A 15,440-nucleotide genomic window follows, 5' to 3' on the forward strand; every position below is an offset into this window, starting at 1 on the left:
GCAATTCAGGGCTGGTGGTCAGCTGGGAGAAGCCCTGGGCCAAATCACTATTGGGTCATTTTGCCGATGTCCAGTTTTGTTCCCCACTTGGCCAATCCTAAGCTACTTGGATAGCTGAGGTTGGAGGATCACTTGAATGCAGTTTATAGTGAAATCCTAGTTCTTAGAACCAAAACCAAAACCAAACCAAACCAAACCATGTCTTTGCGTGTGGGGTAGTGGTAGCAGGTGTAAGGTTTTCAGCACACAGCCCAGGCTGGCTCGGAGCTCCCGGTCTTAGTACCTCATACCCCTCTGCTTGGGTAGCAGGCATGTGACACCATGGCCAGCTAAGGAAAGATTTTTCATCTATTAGTGAAGCTAGTATGTCATTGTTGTGTGTAGTTAATATAGAATGCAGTCACAGGAAGAGCCTCATGGAGTCTGGGCTCATGGGGCCAGGAGGCATGGGTTGTACAGGTGGCATCTGCAAGACCCATGTGGCACTGGGGAGCAACTGAGTGACATGGGGTGGGTGCAGCCCTGACAGCCTACAGCCCTGCCATGTTGGCACTGAACGACATGCTGAAGCAGCAACTGAACCTGACGCAGCAGTTCATCGAGGCCAGCCGCCATCTGCATGTGTCCCTCCTGCAGTCCCTGGATGGGGACTCCTTTCACTACCACACGTTGGAGGAAACCAAAGAGGTAACTGGTGCACAGCTCAGGGAGAGGTGGTCACATCGGAGATGACCTGAAGCAGACAGTGGGCCTGGACTTTCAGACTGTGTCTCTACAGGGACTTCCTGACATCCATGTCAGGGGACAGGTTCTGTGTCCTTCCACCCCAGAAGTGCTGTAGCTTGTCTCCTGGGCTTATTTTAGTTCATGAGCACACCCTCAGTGCTTGTTTATAGACACGGTGGGCTGCCTGGAACTCCCTCTGTAGACCAGGCTAGCCTTTAACTCAAGAGATCCACCTGCCTCTGCCTCTGTTTCATGTGCCATCTCTGCCTGGCAGATTTTATTTCTATGCATGTGTTTTGCTGCATATATATGCACTGTGTGCGCCTGGTGCCTGATGCCAGAAGAGGGCAGTAGATCTTCTGGAGCTGGAACAGAGGCAGTTTGTGAACTGCCATGTGGTTGCTGAGAACAAAACCCAGGTCCTTTGCAAGGGCACCCAGTGCTCTCAGCCAATTTGGCCTCACTTTTGGAGCCTAAGCTGGTCTCAGCCCCTCCCCCTCCAAGAGTGCTGTGATGGAAGCATGCATAACCTTACCAAGCTCGTTTCACCTCGTCAGAGGACAGCAGGCAGGTTTGGGTTTCTTCTTCCCTAAGTCTTGTGGATTTAGGTCAGGTCATCAGCCCCATTTGCAGGTTCCACATTACTTTTGATGGGTCTTGCTGTGTAGCCCAGCCTGACTCAGAATTTTACATTCTTGCTATGTAGCCTCAGTTCAGTGAGAAGTTTGATACGGTGTCTCCAGTCCCTTATCTTAGACTGTCCACATCACCCGAACCCACTGTTGGCTCTCCACTCCAGGACATCTTGAGTGTAGTACCCTGGGGCAGCATGACTCTCAGACTGTCTAAGGCCCAGCCCCAGTTTCCTGTCTGTCTGCATCCATCATTTTACTTATAGTCCTATGTTCTACAGTACATTAGGTGCCACAGGCCTGCACCCCTGACCATGGAGGCTGCCCTGCAGGAGGTGAGGGAGGAGCTCAAAGTCTCAGCAGGTAAGGTTTGCCTGGGCACCTGTCTACCTCAGAATAAATGACATCCATGTGGGGGGAAGTCGAGGCTGGGGCTTTCCCTGCTGATCCCTGCTCAAAAACAACCATACATGGACTCTACGCCCCCATCTGTCCAGGTGGCTGCTCTGAGGACACAGTGAGGACAGCTGTAGAGCTGCCACAGGCCAGTCACAGCAGGATGGAGCCATGAGTTGGTGCGACAGTATGTGCCATGATAATCACCCAGGATGGGACCAGCTACCCCATGGGAACACTCCATGCCAAGTGCTGAGACAGGTCTTCTGAGCCAGAGCTGGCATCTACCCAGAGCAGCCTGCGCCAGTGCACACCTCTTACCCACAGCTGGAGGAAATCTTTTACAAAAGGCTTTATTTGAAGGCAAAACAGTAAAATTCACAATCAATTGTTAACAGAACATATGTGTCTGCTTGTTTATCCTGAGTCAGACACATCTGAATGTCATAGCTATGGGAAATCTAAAACAAAAACTCAAGTGTCTTATGTGGTGCTGAAAAGTTGTAGGACTCTGCATTTTACTGAAAAGAACATTTCAAAAGTTTCTGTACAAACAATGGCACCAGGCTGCTCCTTCTGGACCTCACCTTCCTCCCTTTTTGGGAATGGCTAGGGCACCCAAATTAAATGGCAGCATAGGAGGTGCTGGCTGGTGGCCCCATGCTCTAAGCTGCTGTTGGGCTTCCCCAGGCGGAAGCGCAAGCTCGGGCACAGCGCTTGATGAAGGGGCTGTGGAGGCAATCTTTCCCTGACCTGAGGGAGCTTAGTTCAGCCTCAGAAGCTGTATCCAGGTAACAGGGAACGGCTAACATTTGAGGAGATTATAAAGTACAACTAAACAATGAACTGAGGAGTCAAGGGTCAGTCTTTGTTTTCTTTTCTATTTTTTTTTTTAACACAAAATCAGGTGGAACGAGAACGAAATCCCTTCAGAGCCAGGCTTTCCCTGCTGTCGTGAGCAGAGCAGGCCAGCTTTCTCATCACCAGGGCCCTGGCTGCATAGCACTGAGATTGGGACTTAGGTTCTGGGCTGGGGGTGGGTGGTATGGTGGTTTTAAGCTTTGCTATCTGAGTGTTATCTGCAGCACCTCCTCCAGGGCATGTGCAAGCCAAGCCGGAGCCCCTTCCATGCTGCAGCGCTGAGGCTTGTGGTTAGTCTTCCTTCTCTTCCTTTCGTGCCCCAAATGTGGAAACTGTATGAGAACAGAGCCGTCACCCCCACCTTTCCAGCACTGAAGCTAAGCGCCTCGTGCCCACCCACATCCACTACTCACACTCATCTCGGGCTTTCATTCGGGCAATGAAGGAGTAGCTCTTGTTGCGGCGGTAGTTCTCGTAAGGGTCATCCAGGGCCACGCCCACGCCCTTATACTGGTCCCATTTATCCCGGACATCACCGCCCTTAATGGGGTCCTGGATGCCCTGCTCCTTTGCACCAAGGCCACCAGACCCGCTCCAGCCTTCAGTGAGGAAAGAATGCGGCAAGGCTGTGACTGTGTCCTCAGGGAGCAGCCACCAGAACTCCCAACAGGATCCCAATCACGTGGTGCAGTAATCTGGCACTGGTCTGGGTATACTCACCCATCTTTACCAGCATCTGATGGCCTTTATTCTCTTCTCCAAGCCTCGAGTCTGGTATGGGAGGTGCCGAGTTAGAACCGAGGCCAGCTGCGGAGCTGGAATGAAGAGAGCCATGTTGTAAGCCAATGAGCACTACCAGGGGCCCCTGAGCACCAAGAGCAGCCAGTTAAGCATGGGAACCAAGGGCCTGTGAGTTGGCCTAGTAGCTCTAAGCAACGGGCTTACGGTGGGGTAGGGCTCCGGGACCTGGAGCGGCGCCGCCTCCCGGGGGAGTATGACTTGGACCTGGACCTGGACCTGGACCGTGAGCGGCTTCTGGAGGAACGAGACCGGCTGCGGCTTCTGTGGGGACAGTGGGACAGTGGGACAATGGGACACTGTCAGGAACAGCACTCATGGGGCTTTGCAATGACCCGATGTGCCTACCTGGACCTAGAGCGGGAGGAGGACCGGGACCTCGACCGGGACCGTGAACGGGAGGAGGAGCGTGAGGACTTTGAGGAGCGTGAACTGGAGCGAGATGATGAGCGGCCTCGGCTCTTGGACCTGCTGCGTGACCTGGAGGGCCCGCTGCAGGGAAATGCCACAATGAGGACAGCACAGTTAGGCAACCACATACCACGGTGCCAGCCTTATGACACCCACAGCTCACCTGTTCCTCTTCTCCTGGCCCTTGCGCCGCCGCGCCCGCATCTTAGCTCGGAAGAACTCGTAGAGGCCATTCTGTTCCCAGCCCTCACTGTAAGACAAGGTCCCCATGAGGCGGTCAGCCATCAAGGGCCATGACGGCCAGAGAGGGATCCCCTGCACTAGGAAGCTAAACAGGAGGCAGGCGGAGCTCTGCTGCTTATCCTGGTAGACACCCAGACCCCAGGTGACCTCAAACACAACCACTGCTTTCTCGGTAGCTGCCCATGGCAGGCTGGACCACGGCTGGAGGGCACAAGGCCAGCACTCCATTGCCCATCATCTAAGACCCATGCATAGCACGGTCATCAGAGGAACCGTGTCCTCACAAGCAGTGGGAGCTCAGCCAGGCCCTCAGGGCCCAGCCTCCCTACCTGTTCCTCGGCCTGTCATGGGAGGGTGGGCTGTAGAAGGCCTCCACAGCGGCAAGCAGCCTCTCGCTGGGAGGCATGGGGGGTGGCAGGCGGATGTCTTTGGGGTCCAGAGGCTTGTACTCATGGTCCTCCAGCTGTAGGAAAACACAGCTGTTGCCTGCACCCTGAGGAGCCCTCCCTGGCCACCCAACAGAAGACAGCAGCAGCAAGGCAGGAACCCACCCGACAACATCAACATGCCCCTCCTCCCTTCTAAACTAACCCTGGCAGTGCCCAGTATCACCTTCACAAGGGGGGCCATTAACCCCGCTGGAAGATCGAAGTAGGGCACATTGGGGACCAGGCTGGGGTCATCATGGTTGATGTGAGGTGGGCCCTGTCGCCGCATGTGGGGAGGCTGGCCATTGAAGCCGTGGGGAGGAGGGCCAAAGTCTGGGTGCTGGGGCCCAGCCCAGGGCGGGTGCTCATTGATCCCAGGGTGTGGCATGCGGTGGCCAGGGTGGTGATGAGGGGGTCCCATGTCTGCAAAACAAAACATTGTCTCCAGCTGGCTGGGGTAGTCAAATTGGGCAAGAAGGCTACTGGGACTCTGGGAAGAAGCAAGCAGTAAGACAGAATGCAGTGCTTGGGGTCTGGAACTCTCAAAGACATTAGTTCAGCTAAGGGGACTCAAGTGAGAAGACTGAAGGACCACCACAACATCCAGTGGCAGTGAGCTAAACTTCCACCACCTCACTGGGTACTTACTATCTCTTCTCTGCCAGGACCCAAGCACAGGTGAGCTACCAGCTGGGCTCAAAGGGAAAAATTAAAGAAAGCTAGGTCTCTGGTTAATTCCTAACCCAACTGCCTGGGATCCTTAGAAGAGAGCTGGGAGGACACAGGCAAAGGAAGCCTTTGTGAGGCCAGCCCTGAGGACCCCATAGTGGCATAGATCTTTAGCACTGAGGCACACCAGGCTTGTGGCTTCTGTTCAACTAACACAGTGACCACAAGAGAAAAGACTTAGGCACAGCTTCAGATGAGCAAACAGCCAGAAAGGACAGCATGGCCAGGGCAGGAAAATGGTCGAAGTACAGATGGGCAAAGTCTGCCTGGGCATTCCTCCTGGCCTGTGTGCCAGGGACTCCAGAGCTGCCTTAGCACATATGGCAGGGGCCTGGCTCCTAGCATGTGTGGGCGCAGGGTGCAGCTATCCTTGTCTGCCCATTCCACACTCATCCTATGCCTGTCATCTCTACAGCGCTGACAGCCAGTAGCAGAGAGGCAGGCCTGGGACACCCCAATGGACCTTCCTACTACACTGGCCACTACCCACCTGCTGGGAAGTCTCCCTGGGGATAGTCGAAGCGGTGAGGGTAGGGTGGTCGCTCAAAAGGGTGGCGAGGTGGGAAGTCATCCTGCATGAAGCGGGGTGGGAAGCGGTTGAAGTTGTGGGGGTGTGGAGGCTGATTGAACTGTGGGTGCTGCTGGTGGGGTGGGAAGGGCCCACGGAAGTGGGGGGGCCGCTGCATCCGGAAGGGCGGCTCACGCTGGGCACCACCCCAGGGCGGCGGCTCATGCTGATTGTTCCATGGTCCTTCAAACTGGTTATTCCAATTGGGGTCTGGCTGGTTGTTCCAGGGAGCATCTCGCTGTCCATTCCAGCCAGGGTCCCCTCGCTGCTCACCCCACATGCCCTCATGGCTGTTGTTCCAGGGTGGGCAGTGGGGTGGTCCACCTTGGTGGTGAGGGTATGGGGGCTGTTCAGGGGGCTGCAAAGCAAAGCACAGACATGAGCTCAAGAGGTCAAGTTACCTCCCTTACCCCAGGCAGCATAAGGAGTACTCCATTCTACCCCTAGGAACAACCTGGAACTCAATCTTCCTGCCTCAGCCTTCCAAAGACTGGGATTTATTATAAGCATGTCACCTTGGCCTGGCTCCATCCAGCCCCAATTCCACTTCCAGGGACAAAATCCAATGCCTCTCCATCTACCTGGGCTGTCCACTCACCCCTAACCTCTAGTTTTGGTGGTGGACTGACTGCCACACTGGCTTCTTTACAGTGGACCAGCCTTCCAGCCCCTAGATCTTACTGAGCCTGCACAGATGAGGTCTGTTACCCATCTCTCACGAGATTCCCATGCGACCAACCCAGCAGGCTCACAGGTAGCACAGGGACATGGCTGCCATCTCCAGGGGGTGTTCATCTCATGCCAAGTAAACCTGCTAGTCCTGAAGCTGAGGGGTAAAAGGCTAAGATCTGAGACCCTGCAGCTCTCAGGCCAGAGCCATAACCCTGGCACCCCTAACTATCCCCTATATTCAGAGTCACCAGTAGGCCATTCCCTGTTGAGGAGAAAGTCTGCTGTACCCATACTCCAGCTAATATCACCTGGAAAATAACAGAGCAGTTTTGGTCATGCTATGCAGCACCATGTGACCTCTGCCCTGGTCTAGAAGCTACCAACCCTGAGCCACTTAGACTCTAGGCACTTCAGCCACCATCTGCAGCCTTCTGGAGAGGCCTACCACGTCTTGTCTTCCTTCCATTCCCTCCAGATGGATATGAAAGCTACACTAGTAAAGACACAGGCAAAGGAGTACCCTGAGTGGCCCAAGCAATGGTGACGTGGTGGTAGAGACAGGGGTCTGCCTAGGCTCTATTGTCCTTCATCCTCTATGGCTGATCCTACCTGCTGCCCTACAAGACCCCACTAGGTTCAGCCATGCCCGCATGCTCCAACAGATTTTAGAAAGTACCTGCTGTTGACCCCAAGGGGCAACAGGATGAGGCTGATCAAACCAAGGGGGCTTGTTTGGTGGGATCTGCTCATGGGGGCCAGGACCCCGAGGACCAGCAGCTGCAGGATCCTGGACACCTGCTGAGGCATCGTACTCTGAGGAGCCAGGCATCTGGATGGGAGGCTTGTTGTCATCTAACACAAGGGACAGGCAATGAGGTGGGCAGTCAGCAGGAGGAGACTGTTGACCCTCCAGCACCCCAAACCAGCCCAGGACAGGAATGGGCTGTACTTAGCTCACTGGAAACCACCACTGCCAATGTCACCACCACCACCACCACCCTCTAGTGACACAAGAAGGCATTCTAATGCTCATGACACATGCTGTCTTCTTTACGGTTCACAGAATTATTGAGCTATTTCTTAAGAAAGTCATTCGTGTGTTTACATGCATATGGTGCATGTGGTGGTCGGAGGGCAAGTCTTGGCAACAGGCTCTCTTGTCACCCTGCAATCCCAGGGATCAACCTGAGGTCATTAGACCCTGTAAATATGTCTACCTGCTGAGCCATCTTCTGGCACTCCAACCCAGTTTTATAGTCTCTCAATGAATATGGAGGTCAGTGACCTCCATGCTTGCATGGCAAGCACTTTACCGAGTGAGCCATCCCTGCGGCCCTAGCTAAACATGCTTCATCTGAAACTTAAACCCCAAAAATTCTTTTGGGGGAATGTTTTTGAGGCAGGGTCTCACTATGCAGCTCTGGCTGGCCTTGAACTTAGTTTTTCTGCTTTAGGCTCAAGGCCTAGATCATAGCTATTAGTCATCATATACAGCTGAAGCTCTTCTGAGATACCAATTCTTGCCTTGGAGCCCAGGCCGGTCTAAAACTTAAAATCCTGCCTCAGCTTCCTATGTGCTCATTTAAGATCTTGTCGAGGTATCCTCAGAAGTGGTCCTTTACACATACATGTATACTACAAACACTAGATACACACACGTAAAGGTGTATGTTTATGATTCAACTGTAATGTGTGGAGCTCACCCCGCTTGGATCACACTTTTAACCATATATCAAGTGTGGATTAGGCTTGCCTTCTCCCTCTTTCTGTTCTGGGTACATATGCAGATTAATTTTGGCCCAACAGTGGGCGGGCTGTAGAGCAGGTGACTGCCATTCAGGGAACCTCATACCTGGCTGGGTAGTTGGTGGGATTGTGGGGGCAGGCGCTGGGGCTGGAGGAGGCGCTGGTGGTGGGGGTGTGGCCTTCATTTCTGCTTCCATCTGAGGCAGCTGAATCTGGGGCTGTGGCTGTGGCTGTGGTGGCTGCTGCTGCTGCTGCTGCTGCTGCTGCTGCTGCTGTTGCTGCTGCTGCTGCTGGGCCAGGCTGCTGACAAACTCCTCATGCTGTGTCTTGAGGCTCTGGATCTGCTGCTGGAAGGCCAGCTGCACAGGCTGCACCACTGATGAGTACTCGTTAATGAGTGTGGCCTGGTGGGGAGAGGAGCACTACTCAGGACACCAGCCCAAGGCCCCAAGAGCCAAAGGGTATGTGAGATGCAGCCACTGACTCAGTGATGAAAACACAAATAATGGGCAGTTTGAAACTTCCTGGTGAGGGATAGTCCCTGCTGGGTGGTGCTCACCTGGTACTGGCCGAGTCCCAGGGCAGGGCTCTGCAGCTGTTGAATGATGGAGTCATCAAAGTAGCCGTTCTTCTCCCAGAGCTGTAGGAGCTGGTGCAGAGGGAGACTCTCGTGAGGCAGAGGCTGTGTCGCCCAGCCATCTGCCTGCCTAATCCCAGTAGGCCGCCTGCCCACTCACCCGCAAGTCCAACCAGCCCCATTAGCCCCATACCCGGGCAATCTTCTGCTGCTTGTCCTCCTCCACAGCCAGGAAGCTAGTGCAATAGATGGGCACCACCACCTTCTGCAGGGCAGCCAGCAGCTCCCGGGCCTGCTTGCGCTGGCTGTGAGGGAGAGACCTTCCGCGCATCAGGGCCCTGGGGTGGGACCCGGCCACGCGCCCGTTACCATGCAGCTGTGGCCACAGCACCCTCTCCTCAGGAAAAGGCCTCCACTAACCTGGTAGAGCAATGACTAGACTACCTAGAGTACAGATGGCTTTTCTAAGGAGACAGGAGGGAGAATGTGCACTCCAGGTTATTCAGAACCAAACCTTCACCATCACACAGGCCTATCAGAGCACTTGCATGGGTGTAAAGAATAAAATGGGCTGCTGTGGTTGGGACCTGGTCACCACTACGCACAAACAAGTTCAACAACCTGCTCAGGAGGGATTCCCCAAGCCCACTGAGAAGGCTACCTGAAGCCTAACCACCCATGAAGTTTGTGGTCAGCCCAGGGCACAGGATTTGCCTGCCAAGTGCAAAGCCCTGGGTTCCATGCCCAGTGCTGCTGAGGGGATAAAGGGACAGAAACAGCTCAAGAAGGGCCCTCCAGCTGTGCAGTCTGGTGGATCCAGGCCTCTGGGGTAGAAGTGGCTCAGCAAGACAGCCCATATGCAGACCCAGGCTAGCAGCTTCAGCTACCACAGCTGAGGTCAAAGGGCAGCAAGGGCTGGCTAGGAGCTGAGAAAGGGAAGGCAGTGTACCAGGACTTTGTGTGAGCCTAGATGAGGAGTGTCCTAGGGAGAGGGACAGAGGCTCTACCCTAAGAGGCAGGAGCAAGCGACTGCAAGAGGAAAGAGGATATAGAGGAGGGTATAGAAGGCAAAGGCACTGCTCACTTCCCAGCTTGACAGAAATAAGGAGACGAGGCAGGAAGGGGTTGTGCAGAGAGACAGTCAAGAGAGACCAGGTCAGGTTCCATCTTACTTCCTGGCTGGCATGGCTGTGTTGAAAGGCAGGGGGCAGCCAGCCTAGCTGACGGTCAGTGTGTGTCACTAGCATGGAACCCCTGCACCTGCCTCTGATCAAAATTCTGAGTTCTGCTTTTCTCCATCAATTTCACCTGGTGGCCATGCAGAGACACTGTTACCAGGCCCTAGAAGGCTGGGGCCATAGTACAAAGGAGAAGTCTGTTGGGCAGAGCCAGCAAAGGCAGCCCCAAGATACGTCAAAGCAGAAAGGGTCCCCAGAGTGTAGCAGCCAGGTATCTGGCTGTGCGGAACAGTGGTGGGGAGGGAGGACAGCAGACCAAGGCAGACACACGATGGCTGCCAAAGCAGAGAGGAGGCAGCAGAACCCAAGGCTGACCACCCTGTGGAGGTGCCACCTGCTGTCTTGGGAGGGCAAGCAGTGAGCCAGTGTGTGGGTGCAGCCAAGGGTGGGTTGGGGGATCAGGTGAGTTGAGAGACTGTTACAGGCATGGGCTATGGACCAAGTGATCAAGTACTCACCAGTGGTGCAACACGTCATTGATCAGATAGATGAGATGCAGCCGCAGCTCGAAGTGTGCTCCATCAGCAGTGATTCGGTTGCGCAGGTGACCTGCCATCAGCTCACAGTGTGGCGGGGACTTGGCGTTGCTGAACATCCAGTTCTTCCCAGCCTGAGAGTCAGGCCAGCATGAGTGGGTGCTCAGTCAGACAGGTGACAATACCCCCACCCCACACTGAGCCTCACCGAGATGGCGTCCTTCGTGCAGGTGTCAATGATAGGCTGTAGCAGGTTGTCAAACTCGCTCATGTCCAGCTGTGTCTCCTCCAGCAACTTCTGCATCTGCTGCTCCACTGCATGTGCCACAGCTGCCGTCACTTGCTCCTGGGAAGGCAATGAGGCATAGGTGCTGTGAGCAGGCCCAAACACTCACACACTGGTATCTGACTTTAGCAGATGCTGAAGCCTGTGACAGTCCATTCTCACAGCAGACAGAGGCAGAGTTGGTCTCAGCTAACAGGAGAAGATGAAGCTGGGGAGGCAGGGTGCTCAAGAATCACCTAAGCAGATCAAGGCAGGGAGTGAGGGTTGATACATGCTGCAGGAGCCTGTGTTCCTAGCTCTCTGGGAGACTGAGGCAGGAAGGCTATAATTCCAGGGCAGCTTGAGGAGATGCTGTCTCAAAACCAAAACAAACCCAACACAAAGCAACAAATAAATGGCAGGCATTGGCCACAAAGCTGGTTAAGACTACAGGCCAGTTCTGGTGGTCAAAACCTCACTGTCCAGTCTATGACCAATGGCAAACAACCATGCATATTGTGTGACAGTGATAAGCAAGGAAACCCCAAATGGGGCTGATACTCAACTAGAGTTGCTCCTTTCATTTCTGGTAGCTCATCGCCATAGAATTTGGCAACAGGACCAGCCTAACAGATGGGACCAACAGGGTCCCTCCCTATGCATTAAGACTGAGAGTTACCTAGCCAGCAGGTGGTGGCATTCACAGCAGATACAAGTACACCCAACAATGCCTGTGGATGGCCCACAGTCCTACTGGAAGGTGACCCCAGGGTCACTGGCACAAGAAGCAGATGTGGGCACATCCTCAAGTGACAGGCATACCTGGCGCAGGGCCAGCAGATGCTGCTCCTGCTGCTGGAGACTCCACTGGCTCTGCTGGATGAGCTCGTCCATTGATGGGGTGCCCTGGGCTGGAGTGAGAGATGCTGTGGGAGCCAGCGGAGGTTGTGGCAGAGGGGGCATGGCTGTGGTTGGCTCCAGCTCTGGGGCCTGCTGCTTGCAGATAACTAGCAGGAAAGAGATGGGCGCTATGAGCCCAGGGCCAGTCCAGGTTGCCCCTGTGATACACCAGGTTTGGCCTCCAGGGAGGGCCTGATGGAGGAATGCTAGGTCCACTCTCCACCTCATATGACCAACACAATCATGCTTCTCTGTCGGGCTTGGCCTCCCTGGAGACCTTTTCACCACATCCTCACCAATGCCACCAGGTCTGTGTCCACTGTCCCTGTGACACAGGCTGAACATGTCCATCTTCCCTTCTTACCCAGGCCTGAGCTACTACAGATTGCTGGCCATGACCTCAGCTGGAGGTATGGTACCTCTCCCAAGAGTGTGTGTTTCCCATGCTATGGGTTCCTAATCTCCCCCTTCACTCAAGACATCCAGCATTCTGGAGGTCTAGCCAAGCACACACAGGGCTGGTGTGCATCCAAAGCCTGCCCCACGACCAGCATCTGGAATCTAGCTAGAACCACCAGAAATACCCTGGTATGACATAAGTGTCTGGGGCTGGCATGCTCCCCAGAGCTGGCTAGATGACATACTGGTATGTCTGGAGAGGAGGGTCCTTGCCCACAGGCAGCCCTTTAACAATACAGCCTATATTCTCCACTTCTAGGCCCTACCTAGTCCCAAGCAAATACAGCCACATTCTTTGGGAATCTAAGGCTCGCACAAAAGAAATGGCCTTCAGACAAAAACAAAGAAAGTAGGGGGCCTGGAGGGATGGCCCAGAGGTTAAAAGTACTGGCTGCTTTTCCAATAGGTCCTGAGTTCAATTCCCATCAACCACATGATGGTTCACCACCATCTATAATGAGATCTGGTGCGCCCTTTTTGGTGTGCAGGCAGAACACTACATAACAAATAAATCTTTAAAAAAAAAAAAAAAAAAGAAAAGTAGGGTTCGAGGCAGGTATCGCTTGGGCCTTAGTGGCACCTTGCATGTCTGCCTCATTTAAGCTCTAGATCCCACACTCCTTCGGGAAACTTCGTTTTGGAGAAGCCACTGGATGGCTTAGATCTTCACTCATGATACCACTGGGCTTTCACAGGCTTGTGCTTCTCAAACTCACTGCACTGCCCAAGTTGTTTGTTTTTTTTAGATAAGTTTTGTTTCCTTGCTAACCTGGAACTCACTCTGCAGACCATGTTGGCCTTGAACTCAGAGATCTGCCTGCACCTGCTAGGATTAAAGGTGTGTGCCACCACCCATGTGGACCAGTCCTTAGCCACAGAGCTTTCAAAGTGTTGTTTTTGAACAGTCTTTGGGTTTAGTGATAAAATACTGAGTTGACCTGAAGCCCTTTCTGAGACCTCTAACTTCCAGGCAGTGTTCATAGCTCCTCAGGAAGCAGGTCTCCATTTCTACTCCATACTTCCACCACCCACTACCCTTTACCTGCCCAAGACTGTCTCCTGCTGTTTGCTCCTGGCTGTCCCTATCATGTTCAGTAGAACCCATTATGGTCTACTTCACAGAATGTCCTCTTGTGTCCCAATCCCCAATCTGCCATATACTCTTTTTTCCTACTACAGTATTAGGTGTACAGCCCAACTGTCCAGGTGGGAAGGATGGGCATGGGCTTCCTGTGTAGCTCTGAGGAATATTTAAGTGAGACACTGTCCACCCTTGCACACACTGTGCTGAGCCTTTCTCAGCCCTCTTGTGGCTCCCTGCTGCTTTAGGACGGATGTGAACATGGTGCTGTGGGGCTAAGGAATGACTTCTCTAAAAATGTATGATGCAGATTTCCTGCTAGTGACAGCAGAGCCGAGCTCTACCTAGAATGAGAGCCTCCAGGCCACCCTCCCTCAGTTCATATTTGTGGTGGCTGTTCTCTGAACATACAGCATTTACGTCTTGGTGCTCCATGGGCTCAATTCTGTCTGTCAACAAGCTTTCTACCAATCACCCACATTACACTGCTAGAGCCCAAAAAAGACACTGTGTGTTTGACCAGATGATTGTTGCCCTATAGCTTTGCAACTGCATTCATTTTCACAGCTTATCCAGAAGCTAGGGAGCTACCTTAAATATGACAGAAGAGAGTCTTGCTCTCAGGTCCCATCTCCTAACATGGTACTACTCAAAGCTTGGGTATGCTTGTAATCCCACCACCTGAAAAGCTGATGCAGGAGGTTTGCTTTGAGTTGGAAGCTAGCCTGGGTAACACTGGGCCACAGTGTGGGGACCCTCAAAGACCAGCTGTGCTTCCTAACTGTTTTTTCTCCCTTTAGGTTTTTGAGGCAGGGTCCCTGTAGCCTGGGCTGTGGAACATGTAGATCAGGCTGGCCTCAAACTCACAAAGATCCACCTGCCTCTGCCTTCTGAGTGCTGGGATTAAAGAATGATCCATCATGCCTGGCTCTAAAATTTTTATTTCTATTATTTTTTATCATGCTTTCCTTGATGTTCACCTTAGACATTTAAAAATAGTAAGTGTGGGCGAGGTGGTGCAGGTCTTTAATCCCAACACTTGGGAGACAGAGGCAGAGAGATCTCTGTGAGTTCAAAGCCAGTCTAGTCTAGAAAGCTAGCTACAGGTCAGGGCTACACAGAGAAATCCTGCTCGAAAGCCATTAAAAATAAAGAAAGATGCTGCAAAAACTAAAGGGAAAGCTTTTGATCTGAGCATTCAGATGCACAGAAACCTCTGGCCTCAACCTGCTCAAGGGGTTGCACCATTTCTGACTCAGACACAGCCCCTGGGCTTCCACCTTCCTGCAGAGCCTTCATTCCCTCTGCAAAGACAATCCAGGTATTCCCAACCCGAAGTCCTGAAAGTGAATCTGTGAGTCTCCTTATGACACACAGAGCAGTCTATCTTGGTACAGGGCCCCGGGAACGACAGAAGGAACAGTGGACACAGCTGCCCAGCTTTGTAGAGGAAACAGCATGCGACTCCAAGGAAAGTGGCTGCGGCCAGGGCCCGACTGGACCCCGAGGCGGCCGAGGGCCTGAGGGACTCACGCTGCTGCTGCTCCAGAGCCAGCTTGCACTTGTAGTAACTGTAGAACTCGCCTCCGAAAAGAAACGAGAATTTAGGGTTGTCCTTCTGCTTCTCCATCGTCATTTTCTCGAACTCGGGCCCGTTGCGAGCCACGAACTGAGCGAGCTTGTCGATGACATTTCGAAGCTCCTGGTCTGCAGGACGGAGGAAAAGGCGTCAGTGGGGGCAGCGCGACCCGGGGACCGGGTTGGGGTCCTCTGGGGCGGGCCTCGGCTAGGCGGCGGTGTACGGGTCCTGACTAGGGCCAAGCGCGCGCCAGGAATGCGGGGTCCCACGGGAGAGGCCGAGGGAGGAGCGGCGAGGCCGCAGCGCACTCTGCCACCGGCCCGGGAAAGCGGAGAGGCACGGCCGGCCGCCGGGTGCACGCGGGAAGAACCCAACGACCTCCGCTCTAGGCTGGGCCTCACCGTCTGGCGGTAGCGGCATCTCCATGGCTGCAGCCGCTGGAAACGTCCTCCGCCGCCTCACGATAGCTCCACCAGCACCGGCCGCAGAAGCCGGCCGGAAGTAGCGCGAAGGGAGACGTTTACGACAGCCTCGCGAGCCGCTTCGGTGCGCCATTTACGGCTGTCGCCTGGAAACCCCGGAAGTGAGTGCTGGAGGAGGGCGGGAAGAGGCTGCGTGAGGAACCACGCGCCCGACGGGCTGGCGAGGCGCATGC

General features: G+C 54.0%; 2 protein-coding genes across 4 annotated transcripts in view; one reads left to right on the forward strand and one right to left on the reverse strand.

Annotated features, from left to right (window-relative positions):
* C7H19orf44 (chromosome 7 C19orf44 homolog) overlaps positions 1–2,154 on the forward strand; it is a 25,443-nt gene extending 23,289 nt beyond the window's left edge. The window contains exons 7-9 of one of the 2 annotated variants that reach the window (XM_060387361.1): positions 521–687; positions 1,640–1,721; positions 1,856–2,154. In XM_060387361.1, the coding sequence (XP_060243344.1) occupies positions 521–687; positions 1,640–1,721; positions 1,856–1,929 (323 nt within the window). In that variant the 3' untranslated portion in view covers positions 1,930–2,154. Of the gene's footprint in view, positions 1–520; positions 688–1,639; positions 1,778–1,855 lie in introns of those variants that run through there. The other variant, XM_060387362.1, reaches the window with a different exon arrangement.
* Positions 2,092–15,365, reverse strand: Cherp (calcium homeostasis endoplasmic reticulum protein). Of its 2 annotated transcripts, none has more exons than XM_021653838.2 (18): positions 15,187–15,365; positions 14,740–14,913; positions 11,589–11,773; positions 10,710–10,847; positions 10,484–10,635; positions 8,981–9,092; positions 8,770–8,859; positions 8,317–8,614; positions 7,141–7,316; positions 5,715–6,150; positions 4,680–4,918; positions 4,397–4,530; positions 3,988–4,074; positions 3,762–3,905; positions 3,561–3,677; positions 3,336–3,430; positions 3,029–3,214; positions 2,092–2,947 (listed from the first exon to the last, which is right to left on the reverse strand). In XM_021653838.2, exons 1-18 carry the CDS (start codon positions 15,338–15,340, stop codon positions 2,907–2,909), a joined length of 2,958 nt encoding a protein of 985 aa, XP_021509513.2. In that variant the 5' UTR covers positions 15,341–15,365; the 3' UTR covers positions 2,092–2,906. The 2 variants fall into 2 exon arrangements, with proteins under 2 accessions (XP_021509513.2, XP_021509514.2); XM_021653839.2 differs by having other exon boundaries at positions 8,981–9,125.
* Between the last annotated feature and the right edge of the window lie 75 nt (positions 15,366–15,440).

This window comes from Meriones unguiculatus, chromosome 7 (assembly GCF_030254825.1).
Source record: "Meriones unguiculatus strain TT.TT164.6M chromosome 7, Bangor_MerUng_6.1, whole genome shotgun sequence".
Lineage (NCBI taxonomy): Eukaryota > Metazoa > Chordata > Mammalia > Rodentia > Muridae > Meriones > Meriones unguiculatus.